Raw genomic sequence first — 15,942 nt, 5'->3', positions numbered from 1 at the left:
CTGAAGTGAAATTGAGACCCTCCTGACTCTTATAACATCGTGTTTAAAATTTCATTTATTATACTGTTTCTTATTTATTTTGTTTTACATCTTTATTTTAAATTTTCATTAGAATTCCATTGTCTAACGTTTTTTTGGTTTCTCTCTTAATTAATTAATTTATATATATTTAGTTTTAATTCAAATAATTTTAATTTAATTTACTTTACCCACTTTATTATTGCTGGGATGTACACTTGCTTCAAAAGAATATGGCCGTAATGAGATCAATGTTTTCTATGTATTCTTGTTAGGATGCTTTATATCTCCTTTCCTCTATTCTTTATTTTTCATATCTATTATTTGCTAATTTGTTTGTCCTTAGGTACTTTAGTTAGATTGTGAGCCTTCGGGACAGTAAGGGAATTTCAAAGTACCAATTCTTTATTTATCTTATTTTATTGTATCCTTAATGTATATTTCTCTGTAAACCGCTTAGAACTTAATGGATTTAGCGGTATATAAGAAATAAATTACATTACAAAATTACATTACATCTCAGGTGGTATGGAGCTTTGATGCTTGGTAGAAGGTCTTTAATCATTCTGCAGTTGTCCAGTAGCAAACATACCCCTTCCTCCTAAATCAATCCCAGTGTTCAAAATGGTGTATAGTGTCCAACAAAATACATGAAAAAAAATTTGCAAACAAAATCAAAATATTGATAATATTTCATTCCTCCTCTTCAGCATGCAAATGTTCACATCCTCTTCAACACAGATCGTGATTTGCCTAGCGTTATTAAGAAGAACTCATGTCTGAGGAGAAAAGGGAGATAAACTCTATGACTTATAAACAAATATCATTAAACTATAAAAAGAAAGTGAACACTTATAGTCAAGTAACTTGAAGGCTCCCAATGAGTGGGAGAAAAAGCTGCAACTTACTTATTTTTACAGGGAAACGTCATAGCTGAAAGAGAGGCTTGCATTACATGTAGGAACACGTCGGCATACATTTAAATAGCTCATAAAGTGTCACGCGGATGACTTTCACTAATGCAATGCGAGCTATTCATTTCTATGTTGAGTCCTAACGGGGCTACAGTTGGTTTATACAGCTGGACTGGTTTATACAGCTTTTAAGGTGGCTACCGACTTGAGCGCTGGTTACAGAATCTGGGCCTAAATGCCCCCATCTTAATGCACCATTAACTAGTTAGAGCATCCTAATTCTAATATGCTAGCTGGTTAATACTTCCACGCCCATTTCCCACCTTGACACCCCCAATTAAAAATATCTATATACTGTATATTTTTTTAAAAAATGCATGCGAGTTAGTGCATGCAAACAGGCAAATTACTACAAAACACTTTGCAGTAAGCCATTTCTCATGTGCTAAGTCCACATTAGGGCTTTGGGCACATTAATAAAAGAGCCCCCAAATCTCATAAAACTAAGGGCTCCTTTCATAAGGTGCGTTAGGGCCTTAACACGTGGAATAGCGTGTGCTAAAATGCCGTGCGCACTAGCTACTACCGCCTCCTTTTAAGCAGGCGGTAATTTTTCAGCTAGCACGCTCTATAGCGTGCGCTAATCTTGTGCGTGCGCTAAAAACGCTGGCGCACCTTAGTAAAAGGAGCTCTAAAAAAACACCCCAAAGAAACCCAAAACAACAGGAATTTATGTTTCATATAAACCAATCCAACAAAACAAAGGAAAAGAGAAAATGAAATGAAAAATGATATTCACAGTTTTTTCAAAAATAAATAAATACATAAAGCTATAATGAAACAAGAGAGGCACACAATGTGTAAGCAGAAATCATTTGTGTAGCAGATAAAAAATTATTGTACTTATTACTTTTAGTGGAAACACAGCTAACTCAAGGTTGCTCATAATAAGTTAAAGCTAGACGTCAATTGTGCAAATAAGATACAGAATAATAGTACTTACATGTTTGATTAGTACCACAAAATGGCACTAAAGGCTAGATGCTATTCCACAAAAGGTGCAGACTCGGTCAAATAAACAAAAAGGAGCAAGAACTTCTCTAAAGCATTGAGAGGAGAATGATTAGAAAAAATATCAAAAGAATATACTAAATCAGTGGTTCCCAAACCTGTCCTGGGGTATCCCCAGCCAGTCAGGTTTTCAAGATATTCCTAATGAATATGCATGAGAGAGATTTGCATACCTGTCACTTCCATTATATGCAAATCTCTCTCATGCATATTCATTAGGGATATCTTGAAAACCTGACTGGGTGGGAGTCCCCCAGGACAGGTTTGGGAACCACTGTACTAAATAATCACTCAATTATAAATAAATAAGGTGCTGATAACCATACAACTGTTCATAGAGTTTTCTGCTCAGAGAAATGGAGGTGATAACAGGGAAAATCCCAACACTACCACCTCATCGCCCAATCATTGCTTCAACTCTAGAAGCCTGTTGTAAAATCTGTCAGTGTTTGAAAAGTGCTCAAAGCTACTTCTATTTCCAAAATAATAAATGTAATGATTTAAGTCTTGAATAGCAAACTTAAACTTTGGCTTGCGGGTTCCGACAGACGTGGCCCGTTTCGTTCCTGCTTCAGGGAACCGAAAAAGAGTTGTAAGAATGCTCAAAGCAAGGGCGCGGTGAAACTCAACTTAACGACTAATTTTTCGTATAAGCTAGCCGTGCTTCTGTAAATGATGCCTAGGTGTGATTGGCAAGCGGCCGGTGCCATTTTTTAGGCACAGGCCGATTTAGGCGCTGTTTATAGAATCAGCCCCTTAATGTGTGCTAATACTGTTAGTATGGACTAAGGCCCTTTAGGCACCAACAGTTACGACTGCCATCAACTTAGCGTAATTGTTTGTGCCTTACTGTAGGCGCACCGAAGCTGACTTGTTCTTATATTCTATGATGGGATCTTGGTCCCTCTAGAATTAGTATTAAACATTGTGGCACTTAAATTTTGGTGACAATTTATACTTTGCCTGATAATTGATTTCTGCAGCAGTGATGGGTCACAGCATTTTGCAGAATTTTCAGAAGTGATTAGGCCTTAAAGCATAATTATCCTCCAAAACCAACGGGTTTCATTTGAGACGGAAAGATAGTTCAGCTCTACTTCTTAGCAGTTACGTTGCTTTACTTTGTTTTTATATGTCTAAAACCACCTTTTCATGAAGAGATTCACTCAAAATGGTTTACAATAAACTGAATAGTAATCAGCTACTCAAGTATTTTGTCCTGGCAGACTCACAATCTAACTGTGGTACCTGAGGCAATGGAGGATTAAGTGAGTTGACCAGGGTCAAGGGTAGCAGGCTGGGATCAAACTCATAACCTTTGGATGCTGAGGCAGCAGCTCTAACCACTAGGCCACTCCTCCCCACCTATAGTGTGAGCACTAATGAAAAAAAAAAATCATACAATAAATTAATTAAAATAATCCCATTTCTGGAGTTACATTATTACAAACTGAACAAACTGTTAGGAGAGGCTTATTAATTAAATCAGGAGTTCCAAAGTCTATAATTCATTTCTAAAAAAAATGTGTAATAGTATATGTAAAAATGTTCTTAGCCATTCAATGCAGTCTCTCAAGACTCAAGAATGCACAAAGGGCTTGATTCTATAAATGGTGCCTAGGTTAGGCGCCTTAATCACAGATACCTAGCGACACCCTAATTCTGCGTGGTAATTGACCACATCAATAAAAACCAATTTATAAAACATTCCCCCTCTTTTACTAAGGTGCGTTAGCCATTTTAGCACGTGCTAAATATTAGTGGGTGCTAAACGCTAACGCGTCCATAGACTTATAATGGGTGCATTCTAAAACGGCTAATGCACCTTAGTAAAAGGAGCCCATTATTTTAATGATCACATAGATATCAGTGCGGTGCCTAGTGACACCTTAAAATTAGGCACTGTTAGGGGCGGAGAATAGGCGTGGTTGTCTTAGACGTCGCTAGACGTGAGAGTTAGACACTGGTAAATTAGGCCAGGTAAAACCTGGACTAATATAACGGCGCCTACCATTAGGACAGGGGTGTCAAAGTCCCTCCTCGAGGACCATAATCCAGTCGGGTTTTCAGGATTTCCCCAATGAATATACATGAGATCTATTTGCATGCACTGCTTTCGTTATATGCTAATAGATCTCAAGCATATTCATTGGGGAAATCCTGAAAACCCGACTGGATTGTGGCCCTCGAGGAGGGACTTTGACACCCCTGCACTAGGACATCTAGTGATGCCAAAGCATGCCTAGTCATTGCTAGGCGGGATTCTATACAGGAAGCCTAGCATTTGATTGACAACCATGCCAACGGGTGCCTACAAGTTAGGCGCCCTTTGTAGAATCAGGCCCAAAATATCCTGACAAAAAGTCTTGTTTCTCTTAAAGAAAAAACTGCATCTGGGATAACTGCACTCTTAAAAGGCCACTGTTTTATGGTGGCTATTGTTGAAAGTGTTGTGTTTTTTGTTTTTTTTTTAAATCAATCATGATTTTGTAGGCGTACATATCATAGCTGCCCAGCAATCATCCATTTATATCTGCAGACAGTACTGTAAAAGTTATTCTTCTTTGAAGAAAGTAGCTAATGCATTTTTGTTTGTGCCAAGGCCTCTCTGTACTTTAAGCAAAGAAATTTATCATCAAATGACTACAAATTATCGAAGGAACTAGCATTGCTCACCTAAAGGAAAAATCATTAAAGTTGATACATTTCATTCAGTTTCAAAACAGAACATTTTTAAAGGGTAGGCAGGTTGTCGGGTGCCTTTGAGACAAAACATTTATTTTAAAAATACTATGTTTCCTTTCTTGAGATCTATTTTTCTAAATAAAGAATCTGAATTTTTTTATGGGGGGGGGGGGGAAAGATGCCCCTTGGCATATTTCCTTTTCCAAACATGAAATGAGGTGGAAAATCCTCATTTCACGATAGGAAGGACAAATATTGACATAAACTTAATATTAATCATAACCCTGCAAGCAACCTAAGTATGAGAAAGCCCAATTTAGAATTAGTGTTAGGTTTACAATTTGAAAATGGCTATTACCGTATTTTCGCGGATATAACGCGCGCGTTATACGCGATTTTACCTACCGCGCATACCCCTCGCGCGTTATATGCCTGAGCGCGGTATAGAAAAGTTTTTAAACATAGTTCCCACCCCGCCCGACGCCCGATTCACCCCCCCAGCAGGACCGCTCGCACCCCCACCCCGAACGACCGCTCGCACGCGCTCCCACCCGCACCCGCATCCACGATCGGAGCAAGAGGGAGCCCAAGCCCTCTTGCCCGGCCGACTCCCCGACGTCCGATACATCCCCCCCCCCGAAGGACCGCCGACTTCCCGACAATATCGGGCCAGGAGGGAGCCCAAACCCTCCTGGCCACGGCGACCCCCTACCCCCACCCCGCACTACATTACGGGCAGGAGGGATCCCAGGCCCTCCTGCCCTCGACGCAAACCCCCCTCCCTCCAACGACCGCCCCCCCCCAAGAACCTCCGACCGCCCCCCCAGCCGACCCCCCCGACCCCCCCACCCCCCTTCCCCGTACCTTTGGAAGTTGGCCGGACAGACCCGCCTGTCCGGCAGGCAGCCAACAAAGGAATGAGGCCGGATTGGCCCATCCGTCCTAAAGCTCCGCCTACTGGTGGGGCCTAAGGCGCGTGGGCCAATCAGAATAGGCCCTGGAGCCTTAGGTCCCACCTGGGGGCGCGGCCTGAGACACATGGTTGGGGGGGGGAGGGGGGTTTGCGTCGAGGGCAGGAGGGCCTGGGATCCCTCCTGCCCGTAATGTAGTGCGGGGTGGGGTTAGGGGGTCGCCGTGGCCAGGAGGGTTTGGGCTCCCTCCTGGCCCGATATTGTTGGGGAGTCGGCGGTCCTTCGGGGTGAGGGTGCGAGTGGTCCTGCCGGGGGGGGGGGATGTATCGGACGTCGGGGGGGGGCATCAGGCTTTCAGGATGGGGACAGACCTTCAAGGGGGGACAGGACTTCAAGGGGGGACAGTGCACGGAAGTCAGGGGGGGGTGAACGGAGAGTCGGGACAGCGCACGGAAAGTCAGGGCGGGCGAAAGGAGCGTCGGGCATCATGCGCGTTATATGCCTGAGCGCGGTATAGAAAAGTTTTGGTACATATCATCGTGATTTCTGCGCGCTATACCCCTGTGCGCGTTTTACACAGGTGCGCGTTATATCCGCGAAAATACGGTAATGTTGGTTTCACTAGCAAGCAGATAAGTGCAGTTACCAACAAAGAAAGAAAACAAATGGTTGAATTAAATGCATTTTATCCACTTTAGAAAACAGCTTCTGGAGTGCATCACTGTTAATTTTTCAGTAGTACTGTAAATAGAATATGTCAACTCAAATATTCGGCGGTCACTCAGAATTTATTAAATCCTGTCCACTGTGGCCTTTTTGTTAAAGGAAGGATTGCTATTGCCCTTAACATGCCATGCCACTTATCTATTCACATTGATTATCAGAGTCAGCTGTGACCAGGCCTCACTTTTTCCCTTTTTTTCTCTCAACCCTCTTACAAGCACCCCTGCTTAGATTTTCATGAGGAAATAATCAGATTAGGCCTTTAGTGGCGAGTTCATATGGAGTTCTCCTTCCCAATGTGCTACTAACCGAATAAACGTGTTTTGTGGTAAATTGTAAATGACATTATGATTACCAAGGCCAGCATGGGTTTCATTTAAAAGTGATCAAAATTGCAGGCTGCAAAAACTGTGACTGGCAGATGAGGCAATTTAAAGAAGAACATGTACCAATCCTGCAGGAAAAAAAAACATGGCAGGAAGACCCTGTAGATGACTAGAAATATCATGAATATGGCCATTTGAATATGGGGATGTTAACAGAGGTATGTTAGGTGTAATACATTTCTTGTTTCATGGGCTGAACTGGGATATTTGAAAGATTTTGGGTAGGTGGTCAGCAAACATGTTGCCAGAGTTCTGTAGTAATGAAGATTTTTTTAGAACAATTTCAGTGCTCCAGGGGTTCATGTTATGCTATAGAAGGCAACTTTTCAAAAAGAATGGGGATGCTAGCACAAAACAATTTATCCACTGAAACAGAAAAAAGTAATAACCTTTAATAAAATCAAGGAAAATTCTGTATTAATGCTATTTCCTGCAATTCTTTTCTGTGTACTATGTTTCAATTATGTATTAATATACAGATTGTGTAAGATTATTGACCTCAAAGGAAGTTAGTAGGTTTAGTGTCAGGAAACATGTTCCATTTCAGATTAGAACCATCGCTACTGATTAACTAAAATGAGGTCTACAGAATGAGACCAAGCACCATATATTTTGATATTTTTCCTCAGCTGCAGTTATTAACTCTTACCATCTCAAGGGATTAATTGCCTACTGATCTTCTCCTTTTAACATGCAGTCAACCCTGAGAGCACAAATACTGTCAATTCGGCATATTATTTATTTATGGATTTTTTTTTTTTTTTCATTCTGACTTAATTGCACAGAAGAGTATCTAAGGGATTCCAAAACTACATGGAGCTGCAAAAAGGAAATGTCTTGCTTCAGAATAGTGATAATTTACTATAGATCTTGCTGCCTTCTGCTAAAATTTTTAAAGTGTGTCATTTTGGAAAAAAGTATGTTTGTTGAAACATAAAATAATACATTTTAACATGTCTGGGGGGACTGTGGTTGCATGTTTTTGCTAAGCTAAATTTTGAGTAACTAAAGGTCATGAAAGAAAATCATCAGAGGATGTGGTTAGTATGACTCAGGGCTGTCTTTCCTCAGACAGAGAGTCACTCAGACATGCCAATTCATACATATTTGGTATTTGACACATATTTGGGCTTTTTCTCCAGCTCACATGCTATTCAAAGGATCAGTGGGATTAATAGTGAAGGGTAAAGAAGTACATAATTTAACTATTTTAGATTCAGAGAAAGAGACTGTATCTTCTGCCATTAGTACAGTTGGTGCCAAGCCAGGATATCCAAGGCTACTAAAAACTTACAAGCCCATGACCCAGTCTCTCTAGTACTGATATTGGCCCACTGACTTCCCAGAACCAAACACTGCATTTTCAAAGGCCCTCTACAATATAACACCCAAATACTTCTAAGACAAACTTTCTCTCTACACCTCAAAGAGAACACTAGGCTCCCAAGATGAAATATGCCTACATACACCATCAGGACACTCCCTCCAACTTCAGACAGCATGGAAATGATCCTATTCCCATGTCTTACCAAAACTCTAGAACAGCCTACCTCCTCATTTCAGAGCCCTTAAAGGATTTCTTAACTTTAGAAAAGATGTAAAAACCTACCTTTTTGCCTAGTCACTCCCTCAACCCTTCACCAGCATCTGTAAGTAATCCTATACGAAGATATATTTAAACACCCGGTATATAAACCCTATATTATAACCCTTTGAATGTGAACAGTAGCCCGTTTTGAGCTCTTTGGGGAGGACGGAATACAAATCTAAATAAATAAATAGATATGATGGTTAGATAGGTTGGTTAATAATTTAGAAATGCTCCTCAGACAGACTTTTAGCTGGGATAATAATGTCTGAAAAGTATTCCTTCTTAGCTTTCCTAATATTTACATTATAATTTTGAAGTTCATGCCTATAAGAACTAAATTTTTCAAGTGAGGGAGCCTTAAGCCACCATCATTCAGCTCTTCACAAATGCTATTGTAGAAGGCAGAGACTATAATGGACTGAAAACTACAGAGAGACTTTTTGCTAAAAAAAATTATAAACATGTCAAGACTAGACTTAATAGAGGCATCCCAAGATTGAGCTAGGGTATTCAAGGAAAGTATTAAAAAATCTACTGGAAAGAACTGAAAGAGTAGAGGACAATTGTCAGGATTCTGGGTAAGATGTTGAGGAAAAGTCTCCAGACCCTTAGCAATAGAAGAGATCTGGCATGATAAGAGGAAATAAAGACAAGTTTATCAATATTAAGAATAAGAATATAAGAATAGCCATACTGGGTCAGGCCAATGGTCTATCTAGCCCAGTGGTCTCAAACTCAAACCCTTTGCAGGGCCACATTTTGGATTTGTAGGTACTTGGAGGGCCTCAGAAAAAATAGTTAATGTCTTATTAAAGGAATGACAATTTTGCTTGAGGTAAAACTCTTTATAGTTTATAAATTTTTCCTTTTGGCTAATTCTTAATAATAATATTGTAATTTATAGCTAAAGAGCCATATGATCAAGAAACTGTTTTATTTTACTTTTGTGATTATGATAAACACACTGAGGGCCTCAAAATAGTACCTGGCAGGCCGCATGTGGCCCCCGGGCCGCGAGTTTGAGACCACTGATCTAGCCCAATAGCCTGTTTCCGCAGTGGACAATTCAGGTCACAAGTACCAGGCCAAAACCCAAATAGTAGCAACATTTCATGTTATCAATCCCAGGGCAAGCTGTGGCATCCTTTATGTCTGTCTGTCCTTTATGTATGTCTGTCCATAGCAGACTATGGACTTTTCCTCCAGAAACTTGTCCAAACTTTTCTTAAAATCAGCTACATTAACCACATACTCTGGCAGCATGTTCCAGAGCTTAACTATTCTCTAAGTGAAACAATATTTTCTTCTATTAGTTTTAAAAGTCTTTCTCTGTAACTTCATCGAGTGTCCCCTAGTCTTTGTAATTTTTGATGGCGTAAAAAATCGATCCACATGTACCTGTTCTACACCACTCAGGATTTTGTAGACTTCAATCATATCTCCCCTCAGCCATCTCTTTTCCAAGCTGAAGAGCCCTAATCTCTTTAGCCTTTCCTCATATGAGAGGAGTTCTATCCCCTTTATCATCTTGGTCACTCTTCTGTAAACCTTTTCTAATTTTGCTATATCTTTTTTAAGATACGGTGACCAGAACTGAATGCAATACTCAATGTGAGGTTGCAACATGGAGGCATTATAACATTCTTAGTCTTATTTACCATTACTTTTCTTTCTGTTTTTAAAGTTCAATCATTTTTATTAAAGTTTTTCAAACATACAAAAAGTCATTGACCAAATTCAAATACAGATACATAACATAATGCAATTAAATGTGGTCAAGAACTTACAGAGTAGAACAAAGTCAGAATAAACCTAGAAACAAACAACCTTGTCAGTCGTATGTAATAATATATAAAAAAGTAGTAGCATAAGTGACAGAGTAGCTTAAGCTAGTTTTACATTATACATGTAAACATATTAGATTCATAACATAGCTCAAGTACCATGAATGATTATTTATGTGCTTAATGATGTGACATGATGATCTAGCTCACTGGAAACTGCAGATAAGCAAGACAGACCCAATGCATTTAACAGTGGTGCCCCTAATTTTTTGTACCTTTTGATAGAGTTTTTCCATTCAGCTGCTACCCTTTCATATCGTGCATACAAGCATACTGTGTTCCACCATTCATTGTATGAGACATTAGAAAAATCCTTCCAATTTGCAAGGATTATTCGAATCGAAATTATTATGAATAACTGTATTAACTGAGACAGCTCCATTGGTAAGAGCAAGCTTGGTTTAGTAATGCTAGCTTTGAGATGTGGGTAAGATAATGAGACTGAAGTACCCACTATGGAGGAAATGTGTTTCCATATCTGGTTCCAATAATCTCATAACAGAGGACATTCATACATCATGTTTTAATGTTCCAATTGACATTTTACAGGACCAACAGAGATCTTCCTTATGGGTTTTACTCAATTTTGACATTTTAAGGGGTGTCCAGTAGGCCCAATACAAAAGAAAATAAGAGGATTGTTACAAGGCAGCTGAACTTGTGATTTTATATGGGAGAGACCAGATATGTTGCCAGGCATCGTTATCATCCCTTTTTCTAATTATTCCCAGCATTTTTGCTTTTTTGGCCACTGCAGCATATTGGCCGGAAAGGTTTCAGCTTATTGTCTACAATGACATCCAGATCATTTTCTTTGGCGCTGACCCCCAAGATGGACCCTAGCATCTGGAAACTATGATTGGGTTATTCTCATTGAACTTCGTTTTACATTTGTCCTCATTAAAATTCATCTGCCAATTTCCTATGGTCTTCCTGTAATTTTTCCACAATCTGCATGTGTTTTAACAACTTTGAACAGTTTAGTGTCATCTGCAAATTTAATCACTTCACTCATTGTTCCAATTTCCAGATCATTTATAAATATGTTAAACAGCACCTGTCCCAGAACAGATCCCTGTGGCACTCCACTGTTTACTCACCTACATTGAGAAAAATGGCCATTTAACCCTACCCTCTGTTTTCTGTCTGATAACCAATTCTTAATCCACAATTGAACATTTCCTCCTATGCCATGACTAATTTTCTCAGGAGCCTCTCATGAGGAACTTTGTCAAAAGCTTTCTGAATATCTAGATATACTACATCAACTGGCTCACCTTTATTCACATTTGTTCACACCTTCAAATAAATCAAGCAAATTGGTGAGGCAAGACCTCTCTTGGCTGAACCCATTTTGACTCTGTCCCATTAAATCATGTTTGTCTATGTGTTCCACGATTTTATTTTTTATAATAATTTCCACTATTTTGCCAGGCATGGAAATCAAGATTGAAAACATGCTAGAGAGGATGAAGCCAAGAGTGTGTCCTACAATGTGGGTTGAGGTATACATTTGCTTGGGAAAATCTAAATCACTAATAAAAGTCAAGATGGAAACACAGCAAGGATCAGAAGTACTATCTACATGAATGTAAAAATCCACTAAGACCAATAAATCCGAAAAGCAGACATAAATATCTGCCAGAGTTTGAAGTAGGGAATCTCAGACACAGGAGGGCAGTATAGTTGGATGACATGTAGTGATATTAGTGAGAAAATATGAACTCCTAATATTCTGGATAAGAAACGGACAGAACAAGAAAGCAGTAATTCCACAACCGAATATCAAATACACAAAAAAAGTGGAATGAAACAAAAATTAACATTATCAATTCAATTGCACTGATAGATCATAAATGGAAGAAGGCAAAACCTCAGACTGTATTGCTACGTCTCATAATAGCCAAGGGCTATTGACAAATGCAATATTATGGTTTCAAACATTAGTTCGCCTCCATCCTTTTCATGTGAATGCAATAATTCATTAAGTGCTATAACTGATGTCTTTTTTTAAAAAAAATTTCAATAGATTTTATAATTTTGTATAAATAAAGTTATTGTGATTGTCAACGTTAATAATAAAGTTGTATGAAGTCTTATACAAAGTTCTGTACAAAATGGCAATTCTGTGCAAAAATAGCAAAATAGCAGGCCAGGCCAGAGATTTCTACTATGGGAAATGATGAAGAAAAGATAATAGCTAGACCTCCCCCATGTTTAGAAGCCTGGGTAGCGTGAAAACCCTGAAAACCCAATAGCATTTTTTGTTACAGATATGATTCTTTCCCATGCTTTAGCCAAGTCTCTGTGAGGCATAAGATTTGGATAGTGGAAGCGCCTAAAAGCAGTCTAAGCAAAACTGATTTAGATTTTAGAGTGCGACAGGTAAGCAAACCTAATTCAAAAGACAGAATAGAGAGGGATGATTCAGCATGTACTACTCTTCTGTATGCCCTTTTGGCAAGACCCAGACAACTGCAACAATTCTATAATGTTATTTGCAAGATGGTGTATGAGTGGGACATAGACAGAGCTTCTACTTCCAAGTTTTATCATGGTTTGATCTACCACATTTCAAATGTAGTATCAAAGGGGTGTGCAATAATTATGCATGTTCTTTACAGAGCAATGTAAATTACATGAGTCCCTGCTTCACTTAAGTACTTATAGCAGTGGGTTGAGCTCTGTTATATATAGAGAAGGGCATAATTTTAAAAAACAAACAAAAAAACGTCTACGTCCCCTTTTGGCCTAAGGCCCTAAATGCTGAAAGTAGCAGCAGGGAAAATGTCCATTCTCAAAAAAACATCCAAAATGAGGGGTTTTTTTTGAGAATGGCCTACCTCTACGTTCAGCAGTTTAAACGCTCAGACTACCACTACACCTAAACATATCATCAACCCAAAAATAGCCTAAGTCCCAAATGCCCAAAACAAAACCTTTTAGGTGAAGAAGGGGCCAGTCCTTCACCTAAAAGCTGGATTCTGTAACCGGCATCCGTCAAAAACAACAATTGTGGCAGGAGAGATGGCTCATCTCCCCTGCCACTATCATGATCGTCTTCCCCCTGAACTGGTGCGACCCGCGGCAGGAGAGATGCCAGCGTTATTTGTAGAATCCAACCCTAACTGATTAGCATATGATTAGTGTATGAGCCCTTACTGCCAACAAAATAGGCAGGTATGAGGGTTCATGTTCTAATGGCAACATTTGTTCATGGCCATTAATTTGGAAAATGAAAAATCAGCCATTTTCTGATTACAGTACCAATGGCCTTAACGTGTGGAAAAACCCACATATGAGCATGCTATGGCCACTTTTTCCTGCAGCTGCACCTCAATCAAATCAGTTTACATATTTCACACAGGTACTTATTTGTAACTGGGGCAATAATGTATTAAGTGATTTGCCCAGAGTCACAAAGATTTGTAATGGGAATTGAACTCACCACCTCAGGTGCTGAGACAGCTTCCCTAACCACTAGACTACTCTTCCACTTTACAGAAATAACTGTATTTGAAAATGTTTTATACTAATAAAATTGTCTTTTACAGGTGTTTATTGGAAAGACAGCAACTGTGTCTACAAAAAAGAATTTCAAGGATACTTCTGCCAACAGATAGATCATGCAGCAGTCATCATAGAAAATATGGATCTGGAAAACAAAAGTATATCACCGGTGATGTCAATGACAGAAAGTTTTGTGGATGTCTTTAGTGATATGATCTCTCAGGACTGCACCTGTCATGGAAAACATGCTTCAAATTTTTATTCAGTATTGCCTTCATCTAAAGTCTCCAAAGTTTGTTTTACTGGTCCAACTCCTCATACCTTAAGACTTCGCCTTATTGGTGGTCAAAATACTACCAAAATTTTACTTGCTATTTTTTATGATGTACCTCTAAGTCATCATGTTTTCCTGAAGGGGAACTATATCCCACCAAGTCCATTTTCTTCGGAGTCTCTTCTGATGATGGGTGTGCATGCTACCAATGCATTTCAGTTGGCAAGCAACCTTCTATATGTTCTCCTTGAAAGAGATGATCCTATAGAGATATATACAAACATAGCAGTGCAAATGGCTTTCACTATAACAGGCATTGCTGGACAAGCCAGTGAAAAACAACTGGTCCTTCAACTCGCAGATATTGTCCAAATTCACCAGTCTCAGATCAGAATCCTCCAGAATATGCCAGGAAGTGAAAACACACTGAAATGCATCGCTGACTATGTCTCTAAGAGAAATCTTCAATGTCCTCCCATTTTGTCATTCAACAATATTTCTGCACAGACTGCTGTACAGGACATGTTTCCAAGAAAAAACAACTACAGTATCAGGCAACTGCAAAATGCAGCATTTACTGCAGCAAATATAGTGATAGTGGAAATAGGTGATGCACCACTCATGGGAGTCCCCATTTCAGGAGATGTGTTTGCTCCCCTTTTGTCAAATGAGAGATTAAACAATTTGACCAACTCTATTATAAATGCCCAGCAGACTGGGAAGTTGGAGAAACGTTTAAATCTACAAATAGATTCTTTAGTGATGCTGCAGCCCATCTCATTCTCTGCATCAGATGTTGGGTAAGTCTTATCTAAAAAATATTAATTGAAAAATATGCTTCACGGAATCTGTTGTATGTACCATTGTTAATATTTTCATTGCAAGAAAGATGGTGGAATTGGCTGAATTGAAATAGAGTCAACTAAATTTTTACCAAGGAAGAAGATACTGGTTTTGATCATCTGAACAGTCATTTATATTTGTCAAATAAATATAAAAACACACACATAAATAAATAAATCACTCCCCCACTTTTACGAAACTGCATCAGGCTTTTTGTATTGCCAGCCATGGTGGTATTAACTCCAGCGCTCATAGTGTCGGAGCTAATACCGCCATGGCTGGTGATAAAAAAGCCTAATACGGCTTTGTAAAAGGAGGGGTTTATGCATTTTATAATAATTAAAAAACATTTTTGCCAAGCTTTTGACAGGGTTATTACAAAGCAATGTGCTGTAGCTGGGAGTAGCACAGTTAAGCAAAAGCTTTAAATTCTGGGCATACAAATCTAGGTTGAAAGCTAAAATTGTAAGGAAAATGACAATTTCCTTTAGAATGTTCTACAAATGGTTCTACCAGGAATAACTTATGGGTTATCCATAATGACTTCTATGTAACAGACAGCATGAGATGATATTGTAGAAAAACAATCAGTTCAAATATTATAGGCTGAACAATATAATACTACTACTATTTATCATTTCTATAGAGCACTGAAAGGTGTATGCAGCGCTGTAAATTGAACAAATAATAGACAGTCCCTGCTCAAAAGAGCTTACAATATAATTTGGCTAGACAGACAGGACATATAGGGGTGGGGAGTATCTTGCAGAAAGAATGATAGGATGGACATAGATATCTTATGGTGAGTGAGAGGTGTTAAAATTGGTTTGAAAAAATAGGTTTTTAGCTTGGATTTAAATACTGCTAGACATGGATCTTAACATATTGACTCAACTACAAACCTCCGGATTCTATATAAAGCACCCAAATATGGGCATCCAAAATTGTGCATGATCCTGAGATCTGCATACAAATGAATTAGTTAATGAGCCATTAACAATCAATAATTGGCTGACTATCAATTATTGATGTTAATTAACAATAATTTGGATCAGTGTACAGATCTGGCTGCATGTGGTTCTATCAAGATTCACACCCAAATCCTGTTGCATGCAACCAAAAAGGGAGTGTGGCTATGGCAGGGGCATGTGTGGGTCAGGGGCATTCCAAAG

General features: G+C 39.1%; 1 protein-coding gene across 13 annotated transcripts in view; it reads left to right on the top strand.

The window, feature by feature from the left end:
- Nucleotides 1–15,942, top strand: part of PKHD1 (PKHD1 ciliary IPT domain containing fibrocystin/polyductin) — an 800,857-nt gene that overhangs the window by 684,735 nt on the left and 100,180 nt on the right. For 12 of the 13 annotated variants that reach the window (XR_004538726.1, XM_033936724.1, XM_033936722.1 and 9 more), the window contains one exon: nt 13,698–14,727. Coding sequence is in view for 11 of the 13 variants with exons in the window: in XM_033936724.1 (XP_033792615.1) it covers nt 13,698–14,727 (1,030 nt within the window). In the remaining 2 variants the exon portion in view is untranslated. Of the gene's footprint in view, nt 1–13,697; nt 14,728–15,942 lie in introns of those variants that run through there. The other variant, XR_004538727.1, reaches the window with a different exon arrangement.

Source organism: Geotrypetes seraphini, chromosome 3 (genome assembly GCF_902459505.1).
Source record: "Geotrypetes seraphini chromosome 3, aGeoSer1.1, whole genome shotgun sequence".
Taxonomy (NCBI): Eukaryota; Metazoa; Chordata; class Amphibia; order Gymnophiona; family Dermophiidae; genus Geotrypetes; species Geotrypetes seraphini.
The sequence above is the reverse complement of the archived record's forward strand: the minus strand, read 5'-3'. Positions and strand labels throughout refer to the sequence as shown.